Source organism: Lycorma delicatula, chromosome 7 (assembly GCF_047948215.1).
Source record: "Lycorma delicatula isolate Av1 chromosome 7, ASM4794821v1, whole genome shotgun sequence".
NCBI lineage: Eukaryota > Metazoa > Arthropoda > Insecta > Hemiptera > Fulgoridae > Lycorma > Lycorma delicatula.
Window position 1 is genome coordinate 3,266,957 of NC_134461.1, and position 26,891 is coordinate 3,293,847.

Sequence of the window (26,891 nt, forward strand, 5' to 3'; positions counted from 1 at the left end):
CTTGATCACTGTTTGGAGGTTGGTATCTACCATAGAAACTGATGTCAGTCTTCGCTTTCATCAAGATTTATTAGTGGAATAGTTTGATCATCTTGAAAAGCGTGATGAGGTAGGGGGAGTTACATGTTTGCACCTGCTACATGTAATTTTTACGTAGATTAATGTTCTAGGGTTAAGCAGACATATCCAGTGTAACCCACCGGGAAGGAAGTCGAGAGTTCCAGCGTTCAAGTCCTAATAAAGGCAGTTTATGAATTTTAATGCTGGTTGTTTGGTTTCAATTAAACCCACATTTCAGGAATGGTTGAACTGAGACTGTATGATACGTTACTTGAACGAACATGATAACATTAATTAACATAACAAGTATGATAACATTAATTAACGAATCCTGGTCAGGCATGAAATTTTCACACTACCTCTGAAGCAATCTAACAAATATTCAATTACCAGATTTTACAAAAATAAAAATTATTATTCATTACTATTTATTATTGAATCTGAAAATACTAACATTAATATCATTTGTTAAACTTGTTGAGATTACAAATACAGAGTATAAATATTTAATTTAAGTATTAAAGGAAAAATCCTTGTAATTAAAAAAATCCAATAATTCATTATACTTTTTTTTTGTCTTCAGTCATTTGACTGGTTTGATGCAGCTCTCCAAGATTCACTATCTAGTGCTAGTCATTTCATTTCGGTAAACCCCCTACATCCTGCATTCCTAACAATTTGTTTTACATATCCCAAACGTGGCCTGCCTACACAATTTTTTCCTTGTACCTGTCCCTCCAATATTAAAGCGACTATTCCAGGATGCCTTAATAGGCCTATAAGTCTCTTCTTTTAGCTATATTTTTCCAAATGCTTCTTTCTTCATCTATTTGGTGTGTAACACCTCTTCATTTGTCACTTTATCTACCCATCTGATTTTTAACATTCTCCTATAGCACCGCATTTCAAAAGCTTCTAATCATTTCTTCTCAGATACTCCGATCGTCCAAGTTTCACTTCCATATAAAGCGAGACTCCAAACATATACTTTAAAAAATCTTTTCCTGACTTTTAAATTAATTTTTGATGTAAAAAAATTATATTTCTGACTGAAGGCTCGTTTCGCCTGTGCTATTCGGCATTTCATATCACTCCTGCTTCATCTTTAGTAATTCTACTTCCCAAATGACAAAATTCTTCTACCCCCATAATCTTTTCTCCTCCTATTTTCACATTCAGTGGTCCATCTTTGTTATTTCTACTACATTTCATTACTTTCGTTTTGTTATTGTTTATTTTCATGCGGTAGTTCTTGCGTAGGACTTCATCCATGCCGTTTATTGTTTCTTCTAAATCCTTTTTACTCTCAGTTAGGGTTACTATATCATCAGCAAATCTTATCTTTATCTTTTCACCTTGCACTGTTACTCCGAATCTAAATTGTTCTTTAACATCATTAACTGCTAGTTCCATGTTAAGATTAAAAAGTAATGGGGATAGGGAACATCCTTGTCAGACTCCCTTTCTTATTACGGCTTCTTTCTTCTGTTCTTCAATTATTACTGTTGCTGTTTGGTTCCTGTAAATTTTAGGAATTGTTCTTACTCTGTATTTGAACCCTGATTTTTTTAGAATGCTAAACATTTTATTCCAGTCCACGTTATTGAATGCCTTTTCAAGGTCTATAAATGCCAAGTATGTCAGTTTGTTTTTCTTTAATCTTCCTTGTACTATTAATCTGAGGCCTAAAATTGCTTCCCTTGTCCCTATACTTTTCCTGAAGCCAAATTGGTCTTCTCCTAACACTTCTTCCACTCTCCTCTCAATTCTTCTGTATAGAATTCTATTTAAGATTTTTGATGCATGACTAGTTAAACTAATTCTTTATTCTTCACATTTATCTGCTCCTGCTTTCGACTTCCCCTTTTTCATAAATATTACACATCAGTTTGTGTAATCTATCAATCGCTTCCTCACCTGCACTGCGCAGTAATTCTACAGGTATTCCGTCTATTCCAGGAGCCTTTCTGCCATTCAAATCTTATAAGGCTCTCTTAAATTCAGATCTCAGTATTGTCTCTCCCATTTCATCCTCTTCAACTTCCTCTTCTTCCTCCATAACATTTTCTAATTCATTTCCTCCGTATAACTCTTCAATATATTCCACCCACCTATCGACTTTACATTTCGTATTATAAATCAGTGTACTATCTTTGTAACACATTGGATTTTAATTTATGTACCCCAAAATTTTCCTTAACTTTCCTGTATGCTCCGTCTATTTTACCAATGTTCATTTCTCTTTCCACTTCTGAACACTTTTCTTTAATCCACTCTTCTTTCGCTAGTTTGCACTTCTTGTTTATAGTATTTCTTAATTGTCGATAGTTCCTTTTACTTTCTTCATCACTAGCATTCTTATATTTTCTACGTTCATCCATCAGCTGCAATATATCATCTAAAACCCAAGTTTTTCTACCAGTACTCTTTGTTCTGCCTAAGTTCACTTCTGCTGATTTAAGAATTAACTGTTTAACATTCTCCCATTCTTCTTCTACATTTTCTACCTAATCTTTTTTACTCAGACCTCTTGCGATGTCCTCTGAGGTAAAGAAGATTTTTGAGTACAAAAATCAATGCTTGGATTGGATTTAATAACAGTTGGATATTGGAATCTCCAGCTGTTATTAACTTTTCATCTACTTTTATGTGATTAATTGTTTCATCAATTTCTTCGTATACATACTCTACCTCATCATCATCATGGGCGCTTGTAGGCATATAGACGTTAACAGTTGTCGGTTTAGGTTTTGATTTTATCCTTATTACTATGATTCTATCGCTAGGCATTTTGAAAAACTCTACTCTCTTCCCTATCATCTTGTTCATTACGAAACCTACCCCTGCCTGCCCATTATTTGAAGCTGAGTTAATTATTCTAAAATCACCTGACCAAAAGGCATTTTCCTCTTCCCACTGAACCTCACTAATTCCTACTACATCTACATTTATCCTATCCATTTCCCTCTTTAAATTTTCTAACCTACCAACCTTTTCTAAACTTCTAACATTCCATGCTCCGACTTGTAGATTGTTATTTTTTAATTTTCTGGTGACCCCTTCCTTAGTAGTCCCCACCCGTAGATCCGAACGGGGGACTAGTTTACCTCCAGAATATTTCACCAAGGAAGGCGCCTCCGTCATTGTTATATGAAAATGTGCAGAGAGCTACATTTTCTTGGGGAAAAAAAACAGCTGTAGTTTTCCATTTGCTTTCCATTGCTTTTTCATTTACTGCGCAGCTGAGTACAGCTGCGCAGTACTCAGAGGATTGAGTGATGTTGATATGGCCGTTTAAGTTGTCCTGACTCACGCCCTTAACAACTACTGAAAGAGCTGCTGCCCTCTTTCAGGAATCATTCCATAGTCTGGCTCTCAACAGATACTTCTCCGATATGGTTGAGAACCATCGGTCCAGCTACTCTGTATCACTGAGCACTCAAACCCCCTCAACAACGGCAAGGTCTCATGATTCATAGAGGGATTCATTATACTATATTTTTCCAAATTCTTCTTTCTTCATCAATTTGCCTCAACACCTCTTCATTTGTCGCACTATCCACCCATCTGATTTTCCACCACATTTCAAAAGCTTCTAATCTTTTCTTCTCAGGCACTCTGATAGTCCAAGTTTAACTTCAATATAAAGCTACGCTCGAAACATATTTTCAAAAATGTTTTCCTGATGTTTAAATTAAATTTTATTGTAAGCAAATTATATTTTTGATTGATATTACTACTGCTTCGTCCATCTTTACTAATTCTACTTCCCAAATAGCAAAATCCTTCTACCTACGTAATCTTTTCTCTTCCTATTTTTATATTTAGTGGTCATCTACATTATTTCTACTTCATTTTGTTACTTTTGTTGTGTTCATGTTTATTTACATCTGGTAGTTTTTGCGTAGGGCTTCATCCATGCCATTCAGTTTCTTGTAAATCTTTTTTACTGTCAGCAAGAATTACTATATCATCAGCAAATCATAGAATCATTATCATTTCACAAACTGCTAGTTCTGTATAAAGATTAATAGTAATCGTAATAGGGAACTCCCTTTTTTATTACGGCTTCTTTCTTGTTTTTCAATTTTTACTGTTGCAATTTGGTTCCTGTAAATGTTAGCAATTGATCTTCCATCTTTGTATTTGAACCCTAAATTTTTAAATATTCTGAACACTTTGTTCTAGTTAACACGTTATCAAATACCTTTTCTAAGTCTATAAATGCCAAGTATGTTGGTTTGTTTTTCTTTAATCTTCCTTCTACTGTTTGGTGGAGACATAGCCTAATAATGACAGGAAAGGCCAAGCGGATTGTTTTGCTTGGCATTTCTCCTGCCACCACCCCCCCATTCGGTCGTACAAAGCAAAGACTGAATGTCTGTGCTACAAATGGCTACTGAGCTATGAAAGTTTAGCGACCAATGTCCTAACTAGCTCCTAGAGATAAATTAAAAGTTTGAGTGGAATAAGTGTGGTACCATACACCACTCTCTTGTGTGTTCCACCGCCCACTTGTCATGTGTCACTAAAATGGGTAGACGCTGCACCTTGTCAACTACTAAAACATATTACTATAAATAATTTATTTATCTCGTCAGACAGCAATTTGCTGCCATGCCTAGGTCTCTGAATGCCAGCAAGTACCAGTCCACCATTACAGCACTTGGAGCCTTAATCTCGGTGATATCCAGCCATATCTCTCAGTTAGCTTCCCACAGCAGTGAGTTAGGAGTCTTTTCCCTTAGGTAAACTGCTGATGTTGGTTGAACAAAGCAACTGCATCAAGGAACTACCACACGGTCCGACAATGCAGCTCTCGCCACATTGACTCGTCGCTTGTGAGTGGCCTATTTTCCCCTTGACCCCTAAGTTCCAGGGAAGCCTCTGAGTTCTCCCCCCCTCCCCCAAGAGCTGGGCAGTCGAACATCATGTTCGTTCAACTGGACCTCCCCGCAGACGCACGCTCATCAGCTGCCAGGTGGAACAGAAACAAAAATATTGGTTTAAATTTACATGTTTGGAGAGCACTCGGGCTCCTGTTGTCCTTGAAAACCGAGAGGCATACCATCCACAGACCCTGTATAAATTTATACAAGGACCTTACCTTAGTCGTGGCGTGCCATTCTTGCTGCCATGCTTCCATCACGAGGATATAAAGTTCCTCTGCAGGCGGGAGATGGGCAACTGTGCGAAATTTAGAACCGGTGCATTAAGATCACCGTTCCGTTCTGGTAGAGGCCCAGCTCAAAACCACATCCCAAACACCTTGGCCTTCCTGCCTCTTTGCAATTTCCACATGGCTACCTGAACTTTCACCACTAAATCGATTGGGAGAACCTTTCCCAGTACACGATTAGTCTCATAGGATGTTGTTTTAAAAATACTAGTGCATATAATTAAGGCTCTGCGCTGGGCACTCATTAAATTTTTAAAAAGTGCTCTATTAATATAAAACCTATGCGTCTAAATGATCTGTTCACAAAGTACATTTGACGACCCGACAACCCATAGCAATCCTCCTACATTTGTGCGTCACTGAGACTGCGTCCGACACTACTTAAATGTGAGAAGCGATAAGGGAAGGGGATAAAAGAACACTGTATTTTATAGATTGTGTATAAGGAAAGAAACACAAAGGATACGAAACGTGGCGATGTTTATGGTCAGGGAGGCAGCCTATGTCTAGGGTGCTTTGGCTCTCATATATAAGAGTGGGTGGGTCAGTTTCCCGTAAATGACATGGGGGACACTCGGGCATTTCTGGAGTATGTATGTTAGGGCCAGGGAGAGCCCTAACCTACATACGACATATGTCTTCTCTTCTGGACAGAAAAGCTGTCCAGAAGAGGAGGTCTGTGTGTCCCTATAAGGCTCATGGGACCTTGTTGGGAAAACCCTCTGTTGGGGGTAAGGTATGTGGAGGGCAGGGACTGGTGCCATGACACTCGAGGCGGCCGAGTAATGTCTTGTCTAAATGGTAGGAGTCAGTTGCCTTTTTTTATTTTTAGACTAAGATTTATTTTTTAAATAAAAAAAAGAAAATAGCCTGATATCCCGATAACTCGCCATGTATGCAATCCATTAGTGTGTAAATTAGATCACTATCTTAGTGTAATTAAATGTAAGCTGCAATAAAATCCCCCAAAAATCTAAATTGGGCTCTGAACCTGACCATTGGTATTATTTAGGGAAATCAGACTTCTTAGATAGACTGTTAGAAGAGGGAAAAATGGAGGAGACACTAAAATGATAAAATTTTTGATTAACTCAAACAGGCTTAAGATTTGTTACTAATCTTTCATTAGCTAATTTTTTGCACGTAGGCCCAAAATTAGAAGCATACTTCTGTAACTAAATTCAGTCAAATTGTATGTTATTATAGGACCTCATTATTTACATTAACATCTTAACTCGTACTCAAAAGAGAAAAGAAGATGGCTACTGATATCACAAGCAAATGGGAAAAGGGAGCAGACTGAGAGAAGAGAAACTTTTATTAAGCTAAAATTTTTAACGTATAATGTTAAATGCAATTATTAGTTTTTTATAATTTTAATATTACATTAAGAAAGTTAATGTAATCGCTTAAGTTATTGTAATCGCTAGTTGTCTTTATGATTGAACAAAACTCGCATCTTGATAAACCTCACATGTGATCATTTACTATTAGCCGCAACTTTTAATTATTTAGAATATATAAACATGAAATATTAACATTCAGGTGAATGTGTACAGCGATTTACCTCATATTTCCAAACATGTTTAAAAAAATGCAGAAAATTAATGGAGCAAGAAAAAATTTGGAATGAGTTTAGTAAACAATATCAAATTTATCCCAAAATGCCCACCAGAACAGAATGCACTTTATTTAGGGTGAAAAGTGAAACCGGCAAAAATCATATAATAAAAAAAATATTTGTAAGAGTAATAAATAAGGGTAATGTGACAACGTAGAATACAAGATTCAGTGAAGGGAAAATCCTGATATCACCGCCCCATTACTTCAGATATTCATCGCTCCAGAAAAGAAAATGATTTTGGTAAATGTGGTTGGGACATGTAAGTCTGGTGGTGTATGGTGCTGCACTTAGTCCAAAAGAGATTCGCTTAAAGCATAATGCATTTGATCTTATGCTTTAGGGTGACCGAATGGGAGTGTGGTGGTGGGAGAAATGCCAAGCAAACAAATTAGCTCCTTCTTACTGCTGCTCCATGTATTACCACCCTCTTGTTGACCTACTCTAATAAAGTACTGTTTTGTCGCTATGATCCCGTTAAATTAAGAATTATCTTTTAAATAGTGAATCCTGATGCTATAGTCTTGTTTTTAAACTATAAATCATCCTCAGTATTTTCGTTGCTGAGCTGTATACTACTAGGCCTTAAATATAATTAGCCCAACATTTCAAACTGAGATGTTTTCAACATTTCAAACCAGAGTGCCTTACAGGTAATCTGTGATATGTATGTCCTATGTCCCCAGACATTGGAATTTCCGGTAATGAGCGCATCGAAACGATCATCGACCCTGATCGATGATGAGTGGCAAAGTGAATGGAATGCTACCGTTAACAATAAACTTCATCCGGTTAAGAACATCTACCTAGGACATTCAATTATTTGAATATGTATTTATTTAAAATATAAATATTGTCCAGGAAAAAATATACCAGCAGAGAGATAAACAGCTGTCCTAGATTTTGGTTGTAAAATTAAAAAAAAAAACAAATTTCTGAATTTTTACTAAGGTTGATACAAGCATTACAGTTGTACATTACAATACAGCATTTCTGGAATCATCAAATTTATTGTTATTGATCTTCATTATTAAATATTTATTACATGTAGTAATAACCTTATTAATAAACCTTAGCTTCCCTTGCCATTTTTAATAAATTACCGAATTAAAATTAAATTACTCTGTCAATTAAATTTCTGAACTTTCTGCATCTCTATTCAATGTATACATAAATGCGGGCTTCTAACCAATACATAATGTCATTATGTAAAGTTTCAAATGAGTAATCTACTTACTTGTCAAGCTTATTATAAAGCTAACTTCAGAAATAGAATTACCTGACGGGTTTCGGAAGCAGATGGGTTCCTGTATTATCAGTTGATGTCAATGAAGGAAGCAAGAAATAATAAAGAGTGGTTGGTGAGAAGGATAATTTACCTGTTAAAAGATGAACAGCCTAAACAGAGCCTTCAATGTCCTCTTTCAAGTAGCAGATCTATTCTCCATTAATGATCTTACATTGACTGGTTCAATTTTTCATCATTTTACAGCTCTTGAAGTTTATATGTTTTCAATTTTATTAATGTTTATATGACCTCATTCAAATCTTTCTAATATGTATCGAGTATTAAGTATTTTCATTATTTGATTATACTCCTTAAATTTTTAGTAACATTGCTGGATTAGAGATGGTAGAATTATTGGCTAGTTTATGTATTATCAATCTGTTGGTAGGGAGGTCATCTGTAAAGATGGCCTCAGAGATGTTTATTGTACTGTGTTAATGGTATTTTTTATGCTGTTATTTTTGTCTTGGCGTTATCCATCTCAAAGATAAATCAGCAACCCGTGCTAACAGGACTATAATGATATGTATAGTCATTATATGATGTCATATGGCAGTAGTGAAAATACTAATACCCTTCAACCCTGTTGAAGGTTGATGACCTCCTTCGGCATTAAAAATTCAATTAACATAATTTCAGCGATTAAAAAAATGAATCGAGACTTGCTGTCTGGGGTCTTAATAATTAAACGAGTATATTTTAAAACTAGACTAACCATCAAAATTGTTAACAAATTTTGAAGAAAAGTATCGCTATTATTCTTTTATAATAGCAACGTATGACATTATGTTTTATATTACTATAACATCATAATTTGCTTTGGAAAAGATCCAGAGGTTCTGGGTTTGTAACTGTTGTTGGGTACCAGCCTGTTGTTGCTGTAAATTTATCATCGTTGATATTATATGATTACGATGTAGTAGTATAGGTGTCCGTTTTTACTGTCTTCACCAAATTTTTGAACCTCGGTTAGGCATCTTGTTTGTTTAGATGATATGGTAGATTTACAGTCAAGGGAACTGGGAGGTACAATAATTACAGGTCAAAGCTTTACTTACCCAAACAAACTTTTTATTTGGCTATAACTCCAAAACCGATGAATTTTTTGGGGTTTTGGGCTTTATTGGACACTTTTGGTCTAGTTGATTGCAATAAAAAGGAGAGGTGCACAACTAGATGTTACAGCAGATCTAAAACAAAAATTTCAACATCGTTTGTGAGTTATGTGACATACATACAGACATCACGTTGAAACTGAACCAAATATTCAATTTGGTTCGATATGGTGGCCTACATTTGTAATGCAACATACGGGTATGTATGTAATGCAACAAGTCTTAGGAGGCAAAGTTAGTAACATAAACCCAGTATTTAATGAAACCAGCAAGAAAAATGTAGCGGAAAAAATCTGAGGGGACCTTCATGACCGATCCACAGACATGAAATTTGAGTCTATCAAGGATTTCAGACGTTTTTCTGATATCAAGTATCTCTGAATTCTAGGTGGTAGTGAGGTAGTGATCTGTTTTGCTAACAGTAATGGCATCTATCTTTGTCATCATCGTCTAAATGAGGAATTAGAATATTTTGAAGCGTGTTCATATAAAAGATACCATTTATGGTTGCCTCCTGAAAGAAGAACGGAACATATAGCGGTTGCATAGGGCAGAAAAACCATTGTCCTGTGAGGAATGTGTTGCAAAGTTATTTTCTTCGATTACGCTACCACATATTCCATAGTTTGCATGACATGAAGTGAAATTGTTTACATAATGCAAAGGACGTGCCAAGCTCGTCCTGGTGATTTTGCGTAGTGTAATCACTAAGTTAATGTAATTTATTTTTGACCGTCTTAGATCAGTTTCTTTGAACCGACTTAATAACTTGCCTCTGTGATGATTATTACAAAATCTTAATTTTGGCGGCCATTTTGAGGCGAACCCGACGGCCATTTGTATACTTTTGTAATCCTGTGACGATGCTTCTAATCCGAATACACATCAAAGGACCTCATTCTGCTCTTCAATGAGTGGGTACGTACCCTCCCGCTATATCCACTTCCGAACCGTCGAACAATCATTGTCAGTCGAAGGAAAAAGCTCCAGCCCCCTCCTCCAGCTAGGCTTCTTGCCTATCTCATCAAATCGAACGAAGTGCAAGCTAGATTCCTTCTAAGGCACAAGCCCATAAGCGGTGACGACTACCCGCAGCGAGCTACGGTATTCTCCTGTTACTCTTTGCACCTCTTCACCGCTGCTGGACCAAATGTGTAAAATCAAAGATCAACACACGGTGAGCTAAGGGTAAAAGGGCCCTTTACTTGTAACAAGGACTTGCGACCAGGAGTCGTTAACACACACTTCGCCGCGATACTCCAACAAATCGTGCGCCAAAATACTCTGAACTCCTATGAAATGGAAATGAATCGTCTAACAGTAAAGGCGAAAAAACCTTTATAGCAGTTTTCAGACAGCAAGATCGTGAAACCGGGGAAGGTACAGAATCACCAGCTCAAAAAATAACACTGAAAAAGACTTACAAGGCAAATCTATGCTCGAAAAACACCTTATGAAATCTAACTCTGCTGATTACACAGTCTTTATATTTAATATGGGGGTTACGATTGTGCGGTAACAAACGAGCGAAGGGTTACATCAAGTATTTACAGACGTCACGCCGAAACTAGTCAAAATGGATTCAGGAATGGTCAAAATGGAAATTTCTGTTGAAATCTGAAAACTAAAATTGTTCAACGCAATACTTCATTTACTTCTTCAGAAATTATTATATTCAAAACATTTAAAATTCCTAAGTTGGATTCCACGGACCTCCTTTTAAAAAAGGAGGTCGTTAACATTAATACAATTGATTTTTCAATCTTGAAAATTAAAATTAAAAAAATGATATTTTTTGATTAAGTACGGGTCCATTCCAGCCTAATGTTTTTGGGGCTTAGAAGTTTGTTTATCGGAGTAATTATTTACTTCAAAAGTCGACCAGATTTGATGCAATTTTGTTGCATTGTCCCATTGTCCTACGGGTCGAATTATATCAAATCTGGGATATTCACAAATGACCCGATAAATTTACATAAACGACGATAAATTTGCTAAATTTCAACGTTTTTGGTCAACGGGTTTTCGAAAGAGGCATAAACTATTTAGAAATAGTGCTGAACGTTCCCCCATCTCTGAATCGTTCAGATGTACCTCTTCTGTAATTTTCCGATTTTTAATGCTATGTGTACCCTATATCTACAAATTGTTATAGTAAGATATCGGTTATGGAAAGATTTATGTCGAGCCAGTTCGGAGATGTCATTCAAAGTTCAGCCGACAGATGTACGTACGAAAATAATCTTTCGGAAATTTTTGAAATTACTTTTGTGTTTTTTCGACTAACGGGTACTTGGAACGACATAATTTGAAAAATACTCAAAAGTTTAGCCTGTATTTATAATATTTTCCCTTTACGCGTTTCTGCAGCAGCTTATTACGACTGACGGTCGTGTTGGTAAGTAATAGGTTGCTAAGTAGTTGAGTTGTGTGTGTGTGTGTGTGTGTGTGTGTGTGTATGGCTGTGTGTTTGTGTACTCTGAGTGAGAGTGTGTAAATTTAATTGTTGAGTATTTTGATGGATTTGTCTTGTGTGGCCATGTCCTCATGATTGTTGTGTGCTTGTCTTGTGTCGGGTTGATTGTATGAAACTATAAATGTGTGTGTGGTACCTGTTTGGTGTGTTATGTTCCTGAATGTTTTCCTCCTTTTGGTATTTGTGGTGTGCAGTGTGTGTGTGTGCGTGTAGTGGTTTGGTAACGGATTATGTTTGCTTGCAGAGACAGAATGTGTGTGTGTGTGTGTGTGGGCGCTTTTACCCCCCCCCCCTGAAGTAATGCTTTATAAGCGGTTTCCCAGGAGACGGGGTTGCCAGGGGTGGAGGTTTAGTCGGTATTGCGCAGGAACACATACGCATTTTCTGTAACAGCTTGCGGAACCTGTTTGCGAGTTTGACACAACTTCGGCGCCCGTAAATGCGATTCCTCCACCTCAGATTTATATAGGCGGGAAAGTAAAAATACTCCCGCAGTATTTTTTTTTATTTTAACGAAAACCGTGATGCGGACTGAAGTTAAATATTTAAAATTATTATTTCAGAGCAAATAAAATTTTATTTTTCAATTAATTTTTGAATAAAATAATAATACGATGTTAAGAGCCCGCGTTTAAAATTTTTGAGAGTTTTCATAAATAAAGGTTTTTTAAGTGGTCGCTTAAAACTTTATTTGTTGAAAATTTTTCAAAAAATTCACTCTCGGCTATTAACAAAAACTACCTGAAATCAAAACAAATAAGAAAAACTGTTACTGCTAGAAGGTGGTTAGGGTTAAAATATCATTACCCCAACGATAGTCGCAAAATTTACAAGCTTTATGCTTTCCTTCATTTATTTATTTTTTCGGTAAAAAGACGGGTGGGTAGTCTCCGCGGAAAATTTCAGTAAGATGACCGACACCGAATCTGATCTCGAATGCCGTTAGTCAATAAGAGAGAACGAGATGTGTAGTATACAAATCAAATTCCACGTTCGAAAAATCTATTTTGACTAGAGAATTGAAAGTCGTAAACATCTGGTGATCTCGAGACAAATATTAACCGTTCCTTCTGAAGGTATCTATTACTAAGAATCGCAATGTATATAAAATACACATTTTACGATTAAAATGTAAAATCGCAGCCCATATCAATCGGTTAATATATGTCAACCGCGTGAACTTGATGATCGTTACTTTTATGCGATTACATTTCATTACTTACGAGTAAGAAAATATTTTTTGTTTTGAAAATCACACGATGACCTTGTTTTCTGTAAATGTTAATAATTTTTCTAGAAATTTTTCTCGGTACACCTTACTCGGTTATAAAACTACGGGTTATGTAGTTCTCGTTCTCGTTCGGCCTTCGATTGAATTCTTACAACTTACCGCATTTAAACAAATATTTATTTACTTTTGAGGATAATCAAATTCCTGCGGTAGAAAGAAATACTATGTACGAGACTCAGACGAAAAATTCGTTTTTTTTTTCATAATTTTTTTATGTTCGTAGTATTTTGACGAAACGGACGACAGTTATGAATCGCTAAGTATAAAGGTGGGGATAACGTAAACCGATATGTCGGTGCGTCGGTAATGTCGGGTAACTGGTGGCGCGCGCCGAGTACCGTGCGTCGCGACGCTTTCTTTCACCGGCCGAGCGAGCCGATTCAGCGTCGTTCGTAGTCAGTGAGTGTCGGGACATGAGCCGAAGCGGCTACATCCTAACGCCGCCGTCTGCAGCTGCTTCTGGGGCGAAATGCATCGCGATGACAACAGAGGCATTGTACACAGTAAGAGAAACAGCAACAATAATGTTATGCTAATTATGAAAATGAAATATAAGATATCGATTGATTATATATTTGGACCGAATTAGTATTCTGTATATCGTACCTTCGTTTTAAAAAACCCTTTACGCCTATAAAATTTTTTTTATAGAAAAAAGGTTTTCGTTATTCGTTAAGATCGTTATTATTATTTCTTTTTTTTTGTTGTAATTATACAAATATAAGGGAAAACTGTAACAAAGTGACAGATTTAACGACTACAGTGATTAGCTTATCGCGGAAGGGTGTGCCTTATGGGTGTGTATAAAAATTTTTTATAGGAAGGTAATTTAATTAAAAATTTTAATTTTATAAAAAAATCTGTTTAATCGTCTCCAAGGTTATTTTCACAAATTTAGAAATTAAATAAAAGATTTAATTTTGGGGAAAATTTTATAATAAATTTCTTAAAATTTAAATTATCAGTCGCAGAATTTTAAAAAGTATAAATAAATTATCGGACTGTAGATGACTTTTCCACTCGTTAACTAACAACAGATAAAAATTATAGATTTATATCGCTTTTATATACGATTGTAATTATAGGTTACGTAACATTACTTCTGACTTTAAAATATATAAAAACAGATTTAAATAAAAAAAATAATTCTCCTTATAAAAAAAATATTTTAAATAAATAAATAGGTTTTATCCTTAATAATTATCACATTTTCTGTAGTCAACAGGCTTATGCGCTTCGCGGAAAACCGATTCCAAGTGGCAGGATGGATTTAATTTTCCTTTTCCCGACTAGCTGTATGCTGCTGCAAATAGAATATGCCTTAATATAAAATTCATAGTCTAGTCGAGCTTTTGTAGATGTTGACATTTCAAGGCTTCAACTCCAAAAAAAAAGCTATATAGAAATTACTGGAAGATACGTACATACTTTGTTGGCTTATAACCTGATAAATATGTCGGCATAAATACTTCGATTTTGATGGAGTTCATTTTTTTGGTCAAAATTAATAAAGCGGAAGCGTTTGCCGTTTTGAATGTTTTACTTACAACGAAAGTTGAGCTTCACTTCGATACTTTTTAAGTTTTAAGTCGGCCGGATTTAGGGGTGAGAAATAATCGCTATTATTTGTAAACGGTTTTTGTTTCAAAAAATTTGAAATTTGACGTTAGATATAAACATCAAAGGTTCTACACGATTTTCTATTCCATCCGATAAGGGGAGCAAACCCGATACGTTACATTTTGTTTGCAGAAAAAAGTACAATTTTTTCATCTTTTGAATTATATTGCACCCAATCGGTTCGATTTATCGAAGTTCATTCCTACAGTTAATGAACTTTTAAGCCTACAAAACAAGGAAGCTGAAACGTACTTAAAATATCAATATTTTTAAAAAAGGCAGCTTTCATGAGACCCTACTAAAAAATTGAACTTTTTTCAGTATTTTATATTTTGTAACTCTTATCTGTTTTTCAAGTCGCGGCGCGGCTGAGATTAAATATGTTGTATAAGGTATCTGTCGCGGAAAAAGGGGGGGGGGGTCAAATGGGACCAAGAATCTTTTATTGAACATTCTGATTTTTTTCTTTAGCGATTTGACCGACTAAATAGTCAATTTTAACGTCAAAACTGTCTTTTTCATTTTTTTATCGAGGGGTCAGATCTGACCCAAATCGTTTTTATTTTTATTTACTGAAAATTTGTATACTTTTCGCAATTATGTAACGGGGTATTTGAAATAAGTTTGTCGAGGAAAAGTCAGGAAAGTTGTGAAACTCTTTGCTGACGTTTTTTAAATAGTCTCTAAATGTCTTGTTTACTACATTTTTTAAGTCAGCGGTCATTTCGATCCTTACGTTTCTCTGGCGAAAGATTATTAAGGCTTCGTAGGTACCGTTTAAACGTTAATCTACGATTACTTTTTTTAATGAAAAGCAGAAACTATACTCGAATTCTCTAGAACGAGATAATAGTTTTATTACAGTTAAATTCGACAGCGTACAGAATAGTTCGGTCCGCATTATTTACCGTTTTAAACCGTAACGTGTGAAAGAACTGTTTCCGTAGCGGTCCTCAAAAGCACAATATTTATTCGTAGAAAACAAAATTAATTTCTAAAAAGGAGGAAAGTATTATCGCTAATCGGTAGATGAAATTTATTTCGGAAAATTAAAACCGCGATCTAAATATACCTCTTGTATTTTTGGAAGATAGGTCAAGTTAAAACGAACCGATCCAATTTATAATTCGATCCGCACTTTTTTGTAATAGAAAAGAAAAACGCAATTTAACATATTAAATAATTATTTGTTTAATAACTTAAATAATTTATTAAACCTCTTTACAGGGACAACGGTCGTCGGAATCTGTCTTAAATAACTAAAGTATGTTTTTTTTTTCTTTGAAATATATCTGCAGGATTTAAAATTAAATAGATAATTTATTTTAATGTAATTAAATACACAAAGCTAAAAGTCCTTTACAAAAATCTCCCCGATAAAATCACGGTGCGTCGGTTTGTTTTTTGCGTACACGTCCGTACACGTTTTTATTTTGAATTAAATTAAAATTAATGAACTGTGAACTGTGACCTCTAACTCTGTGTGAGCTGGATTTGAAATGAAAGATTCGATTCAATCGAATGAATAATATTAAAAAATATGCTTTTTTGGCTTGTTTTATTTTTTTTGAAAATTTCCTTTTTTGTGTTGCAAAAAAATAAAGAAATTTATCGCAATTCTTTTTATTTTTTTACTGCCGTTGCAATTTTTTTTTTTTTAATTATGGAAACTGTAAGCTTTTCGTGCTTATAAATATTTATCTAAAATTATATTTGTGTTGTGCGGATAACAAAGGTAAATATTGGTAGTTATTGTATAACTGAAGAAACAGCTAAAAATGTTCAGAATTTTGAAGCTTTTCGTTTTAAAAGTTTTTGTTGTTGTTAGTACGGTAAATTTATGAACGTTATTTGGTTATAATCGACAAAAACATTCGACAAAATCGTGCGTTATGAAAATAGATTTGTGTTATAAATAGATTTTAATCAGATTTATAAGTAATAAATCTTAATATAATAATAATAATACGGTTATAAATAACAAAAACCCCGGTATCCACAGTCTAGTATTCGAATCGATGTAAACTGCCTTTACAAGGACTACAACCTTAGAATTCTCGATTTCGAAAATTCAATTAATCAGATTCAGGACTACATGTTTACTGACAAGCCGGTACCAGTAATTACATTCGCCTATAGAGGGGGGTTGTCTACTCAAACGGGCTGTGCTTTGCGCACCCCCAGATCTGGCAGCAAGCTCGAAAAACCGGGTGAAATATAATACAATATGAAATAAATAATTTACTATACATAGCATATTATCGTCGCTATGTTTTGTTTTCCTAACGTAGTTTTTGTATTGTAAATTAATATTGTTGTGATATGAACTAAGAGTTGTAGCGATATCGTAAATAGATTTTTTCTCTTCGTTACAAACGTACGATTTCCTGCACCGATAATCTCTAAAATGTCTTTTTTTTTACAAAAAGAAAAAAAACATTTTAAATTGGAAATTGTTAATTTCCTTATGAAATAACCGGATTCTTTACTTTGCGTTCACAGATTTATAAAATTTTGTCATAATTTCTTTTGATGTTGGATTTATCGGCTATCCGGATCCATCTATCTCGCTCTACTACTAAGCCGAAAGAATGCGTTTCGAAACCTAGTACGTTCGACGAGGGTAGCGATAAGGTGATAGTTTTATAGTCCTAGAATAAATGTTTGTATTTTTCCATCGGTTAAACCAACGTCCAACGAATGAACATAAAACCACAGGGAAACCTAATATTCAGAGTAATTTACCTAACGGTTTAATACAGAGGTCAAATGTTGTAGATTTTGTATCTATTACCTCCACCCGTTTGTTACCGTGAGACGGTACCGACCCGACAAGGCGCTAGCGATTCCATGGATCGAAAAATTTCTTTAGCCGGTTCGTTACGTTTCAAACATCTTTTGGAAGACTTCCAAAAGATGTTGGAAGTCTACCTATCACTATCGGCTTCCTGTCGCATGTTATTTCCAGTTTCAGTCGTTTAAGATCTTCTGAAATCGAAGTCGCGTCATTTGTATAGATATAGATATGGCCGCCGTTTCGATCAGAATAATTGTCGTAGGCCGACTTTAAAAATGGTGTTACGGTCCTACCCTTTTATTTTAACATTTTTTAGTGAGTTTCGGAGTGCGGTGATCTCATACTGAAAAATAAATCGTTTCGACGTATGAGGATTTGTTAATTTAATTTTTGTGTGAAAAACATTTCACTCCATTCTTGTTTACAGTTTTCTTAGTTCGAATTTATTAATCTCAAAACGTTTTATTCCTTTTAAAATGATGTGACATACATATGCTCTATTTTTAACGTGTATGTTCTACACTTATCGTAAATTTGCTTTATTTTTACAGTTTTCAGAATAAATTTTGTTTATCGTGCGAGTAGAAAACTGTGCAAAGGAAAAATTGTGTCAGAGAAATAACAAAAATAGTCGAAGTTTTATATTATTCGAATTTAATTTAAATTAAATTGATTTTTTTTTTCGATCGATTAATTAATTATGTAAGTTCGAAGCTCGTGAGGGAATATGAAATTGAAATATTTTGTGAAAAATGTCATGTCTGATCGGAATTCAAACCCGGAACGTCTGGAGGAAAAGGCTGAGACGCTATAATTCTGCCGCGGTCGACATCTACAAGGTATGGACTAAAAAAAAGTTTAAATAAATAAAAACAAAAAGCGATTAAAATTATTTCGACGAAGGTCGAAACAAAAATATTCTTCTGTCGAGGGAAACGTTGAAGAAAACGAAAGTTTTGGTAACACGAATTTGAAAATTTTCGATAAAAGAGCGAACGCATATTATTCATGGAGAAAAATTTTCTAAATGGAATGTTCCGCGTTCACAAATGAAACCCTTAAAAAAATTCCGGCTACATATCGGATTACATAAAATAATGCTGTCGTACAACAGATCATCGTCATTAAAGAGAGTAGATGCTGGAATCGTTTCCTGAAACGATAAAATAGTTGCTAGTTTTAGTTTAACTTATAGAATGTAACGGGAGTAAAAAATTTCACTACGGTTTAAGTCATTGGGAGATTAAGTCTGAAATTATCGACCCTCGCAAAGAAGTCTCTTATCATAATTTACATTCGAGTTCGAGTCATCGATGTGACATTGCGATCGTGGCCTTAATCGAACGTTCTCCAATTCTGTGAGGATGAACGCAGGCATTAGTGAATCGTGATTCTTAGGTAAGAAGAAAGCTGCTGCATGTGATGTTTGCTTTTAAGGCTGTCCGTAGATGTTCAGAAATTGATATTTCGAGCATCGTTTACAGGATGCCACATATGAAGAATATTTCATTTATTTCGTTATACGCTAACTCCTTTGGCGAAAAGTTTTGAAACGTTAAATAAAATCTGCAATGAAGATAACCCTTTTAGATAGATTTCATAAGAAAGATGCCTATCGTAACCGGTACCGTGATCGGACTTTGGGAAAATTTCGACGTATCGAAATTTCGCGTTTCACATCCCCCAGACCCCAAAACCACGGTCGGTTCAAAAGTTTATATATAATTTACTTTCTTGCGGACACGATAATCGTCGTAATTTTGTGCCAACCGCTTTCAAACTTATAGATAAAATATAACGATCCAAAATCTCGGTCGAGTTAGTTAACGGGCAAAATCGAACCACGGGGGTGGAAACCGGGGGCTTTTTAGAAAAAAAAAATAGCGCTGTAACTAAGTAAAATATCGAATTCGTTTAACGTTCCTACTATTCTTTGGATAAGGGCCTAAAATTTATCTAAGTAAAGCTTTCTGATATCGCCAACCGTTGTTCCAGGGGGTGGGAAAAATGGAATTTCCAAGACAAAAATCATATCTCCCTTAATAGACGCAGGATCGAATCGGTTTAAAGCGGTCGTTAGTTCTCTAAACATTACCTAAAACAATTTTGGATATGACCGACCCTAAAACTTTGTCGTATCGAATAAATTTGAAAACTTTAAGGCGGAATCTACCTCCGCCTTCCGGGGTGCCGAAAGGGATTTTTTGTAATAGTATCGAGAAGGGAGCTGAATGTTCGCCGACTCCGACTTTTAACCGGATGATTATTTGTATGTAAGTAAGAGACTAAAATGAATTACAACGTTACGGCTTTGAGTATCTTTTCTTTTTCGTGATAATTTTTGTAGATAAGTGCGTGAATTCTAAGAACACGTTAAGGAATTGATATCGCTTTTTTATGTATTAGGACGATATACCGAGGTATAATTAGGTCGATTGTCGCAAAATCAGTAGAATAAAATGAATTAATAATAATAACTTATCGTAGGGGAAAAGGAAGGGTAGAGAAGAACGTTGGACATACGGTCACTAACACAAAACAAACAGTCGCTATGTAATTCCCAAAATTCAATGTAGTCTTCCCAACCCCGTAAGGAAAGTCACCCGCCTAGTGACGTTCGTTGCCCTATTGGGCTTTAACGGGAGTCGTCTATCGCCCTCCGACTTTTTACATGTCATAGTAATAAGCATGTCACGATAGACATTTGCATCGGTGATTTAATAACTCGGCTTATTGCCTTCTCTGTAGGCCTCGTCCGGACATCTTGAATGTCCTACGTCGTATCCCTCTGAACTAGCTAACCGAGCTCGCGGAAGCACGAACCCCGCACCCCGCGCCTAGTTCTACCTATTATGAGCCGATTACGTGAACGTCTTGAAATTCGAGGCCGAATGAACACGCACAAATATGTCGATCGCAACAATGAAATTTAGTCCTGGTTCCCTTATGAAACTCGACTTAACTTAAATAAACCCCGACTCGGGTTAAATTATTGTCTCCGGTGTGGTCCACTAAATACAGGACGGTCAGTTCTTCCCCGAAACAGAGTCCTACTTGCCGTCTAAGACCGACTCATAGCAAACCGGATTTACAAAAAGTATGTAATCGGCGAGACATCCGTGACATGACACGTGCAGGAGATGCCGTCGACAAAAGAAAACAGCGCAACACATGACAGAGCACTAGCCAGACGTAACGCAGCAGGTAAAGCAGTTCGCTAAACGAACAAACATATCGAAAACACAGATCCCTACTGTAAACGCATACCCGCATTCCCGCATTCGTACTCGGATGTCGACATTCATATCGGAGTAAAACAATCCTCGCCATCATCTTCTTATGTATATCACCTACCTAATCGACATTGCCGTCCCCAACGACACAACATCCAGATCAAATATACCTTTCTAGTCATCATCACCCCTTCATTATGTTAGCGACAAGCCTCGCAGCTCGCACACATTCACACCGCATCCAGAACGGTTAGTACTGTACTCGATGCAACCGTAGAAAGAGGCTTCTAGAAATCGATCAGAAAATAAAGAAAGATAACGTCGCAATGTTTTGCAACATTGTCTCGTCTTTCTTCAATACAGAAACAGCACTTGTACTGACTTGGCGTAGCCCGTCAGTCGTGCGAAAGAGAGTAACAGTAATAATATAATAATAATAATAATCATTTTCACAGCGTAAAACTGTAATAAAAATCGATTCGATGTTCTTATTGAAAAAAATTACGTTCTATTAAATTCGGGAAAACCAAAATTAATTTTCAGTAAAAAAATTCTTCGAAACGGTAAAATTTATTTTTTAATTATTATTTACCGAACGATCGAAGAAGAAGTGGAAGTTTGTGAATTTAAAATTTGAAATTGAAATTAAACGCGTACACAAACAGTAAAAGTGACCGTTAACTAAAATTAAATGAAAACAAGAATATACGTCGGATACTATTAACGAAAATCCTGTATTTCAGTTTTACAATAGTCTAAGGCGCAAAAGACCGTTTTAAGCTAGATTTTAAATCTTAATTAAAAAAAGATTAAATTTGAAAGTAATGAACATAAACGAAAGAAATTATCGACTGTAATAATAACAAAATTTATACGGTTATAAATTTTTTTTCTTATTAATTTAATACTTTTAATGTTTAAAACCCAAATATTTAAATCCTCCCAAAAATCCCTCTTAAATTTATTCACTCTATAATTTTACACAACAGTAAAATTCGTATTATCCGGAAACGAGTTCCCGGATAACACGAATATTGTACGGCTCTGCTTTTGAGTCTTAGAATAGCGATGAAGTATAGGAATCTTTAATAACCTTTCGACGGTTAAAATTAGAAAATTAAATCTACCAAGAAACGATCTATTTTTCGATGCGAGAACCCCAAACTCCCAAGTTCCACGAGGGACAACTCGGAAGTTTTAAGTGGAAACGGCACGGCTGTTACGTGCAGTTAGGAAGAGCATTGAAAAACAAAAAAATTACCTAGAAAACTTTTATTTATTTATATATTTTAATATTAAGCGTAAATAAAAGTAATTTATTCGTTTATTTCTAACCTTTATAATGCATTTATTTCAAAACCGCGGGACAGTAGGAGGTAGAAACAGGTAAGGGTCTTCGCTACTTTACGATGCGTTTTAAATATCTGTCCGCCATTTGGATCCCCCACACCGAATCAAAGTTTGTTTTTTAAATAGGGTGGGGGACGTATATGATAGGTGATTTTAATATGAAATCTTTATTCTCCGATACAAATTTTATTAATATTATGTTTGTCTATTCGTTTAGTTTTATCAACTAATATTTGCTTCCTTGAAATGCGAAACATTATACGCTGTCGATGATGTACGGATGCGGCGATAGAGTGGTGTGCTGTTAATTAAATTGTAAATTTCAAAACCAAGAACCAGTAAGTAAATAGAGAGTAACAACGATTTAAAGAAACCGGTTCCGTAAGAAATCATCCTCGCACCGGGGAACCAAAAACCGTGTCGCTAACGATGCAAAATCGTTAATGTTTATCTAGGAGTCTCGTTTAACGGTTCGGAAACCCGATTTCCGACGCGGCAAATATTTTTCGGTTAACAAACTTCCTAAAACGGTAATTTTCACACCCTCGTAAGGTATAACTTGCGCAAGAATTTTCTGAAAAAGATTTTGGTCGTCCTGTCGAGTTTTGCGATTCAGTAACGTTTACGGATGAAGCTCATGAAAATTGTCGATACTGGGGCGACGATAGTCCCACACGGATGTTACAAGGTCGTACGCATTATAATTGTAATTAGTGTTATTTATTGTCGCGAAGGGTGTTATTAGTAATTTTTGGGCGATTAATTCCTAACGTTAACCGTTTAAAGTTTGTAATTGATATAATTCTGAAGGTAATGCGAAATAAAACAATTATTACGGGGTATTTTACCTCGTTTAATTAGCATCAAGACTTCTTCCGTTTAAAACTGTAGACGACAATTTCAAACACACGATAAAGTACTAATCTTATCGCTATGTAAATCCGCATTTTTTTTCTAATCGCTGGTATCTTTCGGCTAAGCCGTCTCCGTACGAATGTTTACGGCAGACGCGGAGTGTATTCTCTTGTAAAGCAGGAGATCGTGTTCGACGATCGACAAGTTTTGTTAGTATGATGTCTGACAACTTATCGATAAATGATGAAATCTTTCGGGCCGATGGGCGAATTACCGTCGAGGAAATACTAAATATGAAATGTTAAATATAAAAAGGGATCTCCTACTCCATACAACGCCATTTTTTTCTAATCTAATTATATTCGATGAAGTTTACGAACAGTAAATCTGAATATAGATTACTATTCACGCCGAACATAGTCACGAAAACACGTTTATATGAGCGAATCGATTTTTCAAATCTATCTTTAAACGTTAAAAACAGTCTACGTCACGTCTTTACGTAAAAATTTAGGATCTAAAAGCGTATAGTCGATAGATTACGTATATGTTGTAGAACCGCAAACGTTAAAAAGGTTTTATAATTTCTTGAGTGCGATTTTAATAATCGGCATAATTTTTTGGTACGGTTTTTTGCAAACCGGTAAGTAAAAAATTCGATCGTAAACTTAAAATTAATTAATACGTCACACTTGTATTTTAACATCGATACTCTTCAAACCGATTCAAGATAACAGATGACGCGATCACTTAACGCTTCTCTTTAGTTTATTACGGAAAAATAATCGATAAAGTTTTTTGTTTTTAATTTGACATCGTTTTATTTAAAAAAGGAATACCTGCCGAAACAATGGATTAGTTTTACCCTATTATAAAACCAAACGCTAGAACTCTGTATCGCTCTGCTATTGTATTTACCTCAGATTTACTACAGTCACTCTCTTCTCTCGTCTTAGCCGATACATCTAAATTTGCATACGATAATTAACTTGAGCGACGAGCTTTATCGTTCTGTTTGCAAGGCCGAATGAAATCTGAGACCATCTCGCTTAAATATAATTTTAATTTAAAAAAAACACGTCAAATCTCAATAATTGTCTTTTTTAATGAATATTTAAAACTATTTCGACCGCTAACATTTACAAATAAATCGATGAAAGTTTATACAAGTGAAAATCGTGTTAAAAATGATAGGTTAAAATACTAAGGTATATATAAAATTTCTCGATCGTATAAAAATGTATTCTACGGCTGTATTACAAACGTTTAAATTACGCGGCTGAAACCTGAATCATAATGAAACAGATTTTGATAGCGATCCAAAGCCTACTCTTTTCGACCGCTGGTCGATCAGAACCGGTTATCGTTTTACAACGTACCGCTTGTTTTTTTTACTTAGATTTTAATCCGATTTAAGAATTAGCAAGCGGAAGTAAACCGATTATTCGACTGAGGAGTTTCTATATTATACTGTTTATCCTTCTGTTAAAGGCAGAACTTACGACTGTCAAGCTCTTGGGGAAGCCAGAACTCTGGTAACCCTGGAACTTACAGGTCAAGGGGAAAATCGGCTACTAATAAGCGGCGAGTCAACGCGCCGTGAGCCGCGTTGTCGGACCGCGTGAGAATTCCTTGATTCCGTTGCTTTGTTCAACCGACATCAGTAGTTTACCTAAGGAAAAGACTCCTACCGCGCCGCTGTAGGAAGGTAACCGAGAGATACGGCCGGCTACCGGCCAGATTAATTCTCCAAGTGTTTTAACGGTGGACAGGTACTTGCTGGTATTCAGCGGCCTAGGCGTGGCAGCGATTAATTTCTGTCTTTGACGAGATAGATTTAATTATCGATAGTCGTATATATTTTGGTAGTTGACGGGGTGCGCCTACCCGTTTTAGTGATATATGACAAGCGGGCGGTGGGATACACAGGCAAGTGGTGTACGGTACGACGCTTATTCCGCTTAAGCTTTTAGGTTAGCTCTATGAGCTGATTAAGACACCGGTCGATAAACTGTTTCGAGGCTCAGTAGCCGTTTGCGACAAATACATTCGGTCTTATGCTTTACAGCGACCGAATGGGGTGGTGGCGGGAGAAATTCCAAGGCAACCGAACGGAAAAATCTTTCTGGGCACGGCACCTTCAGGGATAGACTGCAGTTAATAAGTTCGATCTAGTAGACTCAGCGGGCAGCTGAATGATGCTTACCGCATCTTAAATGAATGCTCTAAGTATTATTTGATGCGCACAGATTTATCGGGTCGATTTTATCTGGTAGACGTTGGATGTTCGTGTTAATTGGCGAAACCGGACCGAACGGGTGTTAGTGAAAAATTTTATAAATTACTCGGAGAGGAAAACGGTTGCTGAAGGGGTTTAGGTTACCGCTTGTGCCTTTCCACTTGCTGTTTTTGTTTTACGTTTTCTATTTTGTTATTGTTTTTGATTTCTGTTCTGTAGTTTGTTTTACGTCGCGTGTTGAACTCGACTTAACCTTTCGGGTAGGCAGTCGAGATTTCAGTTACTTCTTGTTTAGGGTGTTGAGTCTTGTCAACGACTCGGTTCTGATGTGTTTTGTTTTTGTTTAAGAGTTCTTTAGTACGCAGTAGTACACCGACGGGAATGTTACACGTGGCATTGCATCGGCGGTATCCTGACTTAGACAAGATCAAGACTGAGAGATTCCTTTTGATGAGGTTTTGAAGATGACCTCAGGTAAAGCCCATAAAGGCTATGTACGGAGGGGATGGTGTGGCGACCGAAACTGTCACTTGGTAGTGTCTTCCCCTACGGGGTCAGGGTGATCACATTGAACACTTGTAGAGAAAAATTCTAAGAGTTATTTTTTTATTTCATTTGCAATTCATTAGTCTAAGTTAAAGTTAAAGTTAAGAGATATTAAAACGTTTTAAAACCCCAGTATTATTTTTTTTTTGTACGCTCTGTACGTGTAAACAACGGTTTTTATTAATATAGTAAATTATTTACATTTTAATATATAAAGGCACAATGATTCGTGACAATATTAAAAAAAGAAATTATAGATTATCATGATTAATAATAATATCTATTAGTTTACATTCGGTGTAAATTATACGTAAATAATTCGGTGTAATTATACATATTATTCGGTGACTCTAAAATTATACATAAATAACCGATTAGTATAACAGTAAACTTAATGTTTGTTTTATCTCGATAAATATTCACCGTTCTTGTATATGTTCGGCTCTTAATAAACATATAATTATAAAAGACTTTTAATGAGAGAGGAAGAGAGAAGGAGTTACTATTCTGGTTTCAGCGCATTGTTGCTGAAGTAGCACAGTGATAAAGCATAAGTACAGAGATCGCCAAAATTTTGGGTATCGATTATTTATTTTAATTTTTAACCTTTCAAGACACCTTAGTCCAAAAAAACTAAAAACAACGTGTGTCGGCTTGAATTCGGATTAATATTAATAACCGCACCGCCTCCAAATAAAACGGCTGAAAATATTACCCCGCATTTAGGGCATTTTTGACGTTCAGTTTTGGACAAACCCAAAACAGGAAAGGGTAGTTTTAACGGTTTTTAATTTTTTGATTTTACGTGTAACGGTCGTAAAAATTGAGCTTTAGTACGATGTAAATACTAATAAGTTATTTAGAGTTTAAAGTTTTAGGTCGATTGGATTTAGGAACGGATGGATTTTCAGCATTATTTCTAAACAGTTTTTGACTCTTATCTAGAAATTTCGTCGACCAAAAAATTAAATAATTAAAAGTAATTAATAATCGATAACCACCTTAACGACAAATAAGTGTTAAGTCCTTGAGATATTTGGTTATCATGTGAAGTTAAAATATTATAATTAAGTTAAAATATTATAATTAAGTCAAAAGTTAAAATACGTATACAGTCATGACTGCGTGTTAACAGTACAGAGTATACTGTAAACGTGAGTATATTTAAGTATACTGTAAATTATTTAAGCATAATGAATAATCGTTTTGCTTAAATAATTT

The 26,891-nt window shown here is 35.5% G+C and overlaps 1 protein-coding gene across 1 annotated transcript in view; it reads left to right on the plus strand.

The window, feature by feature from the left end:
* Positions 1-13,402: 13,402 nt before the first annotated feature.
* The window catches only part of sbm (L-type amino acid transporter sobremesa), a 228,274-nt gene continuing 214,785 nt past the window's right edge, over positions 13,403-26,891 (plus strand). Inside the window, exon 1 of the mRNA XM_075371848.1 lies at positions 13,403-13,533. Within this exon, the coding sequence (XP_075227963.1) occupies positions 13,500-13,533 (34 nt within the window). The 5' untranslated portion in view covers positions 13,403-13,499. The remainder of the gene's footprint in view (positions 13,534-26,891) is intronic.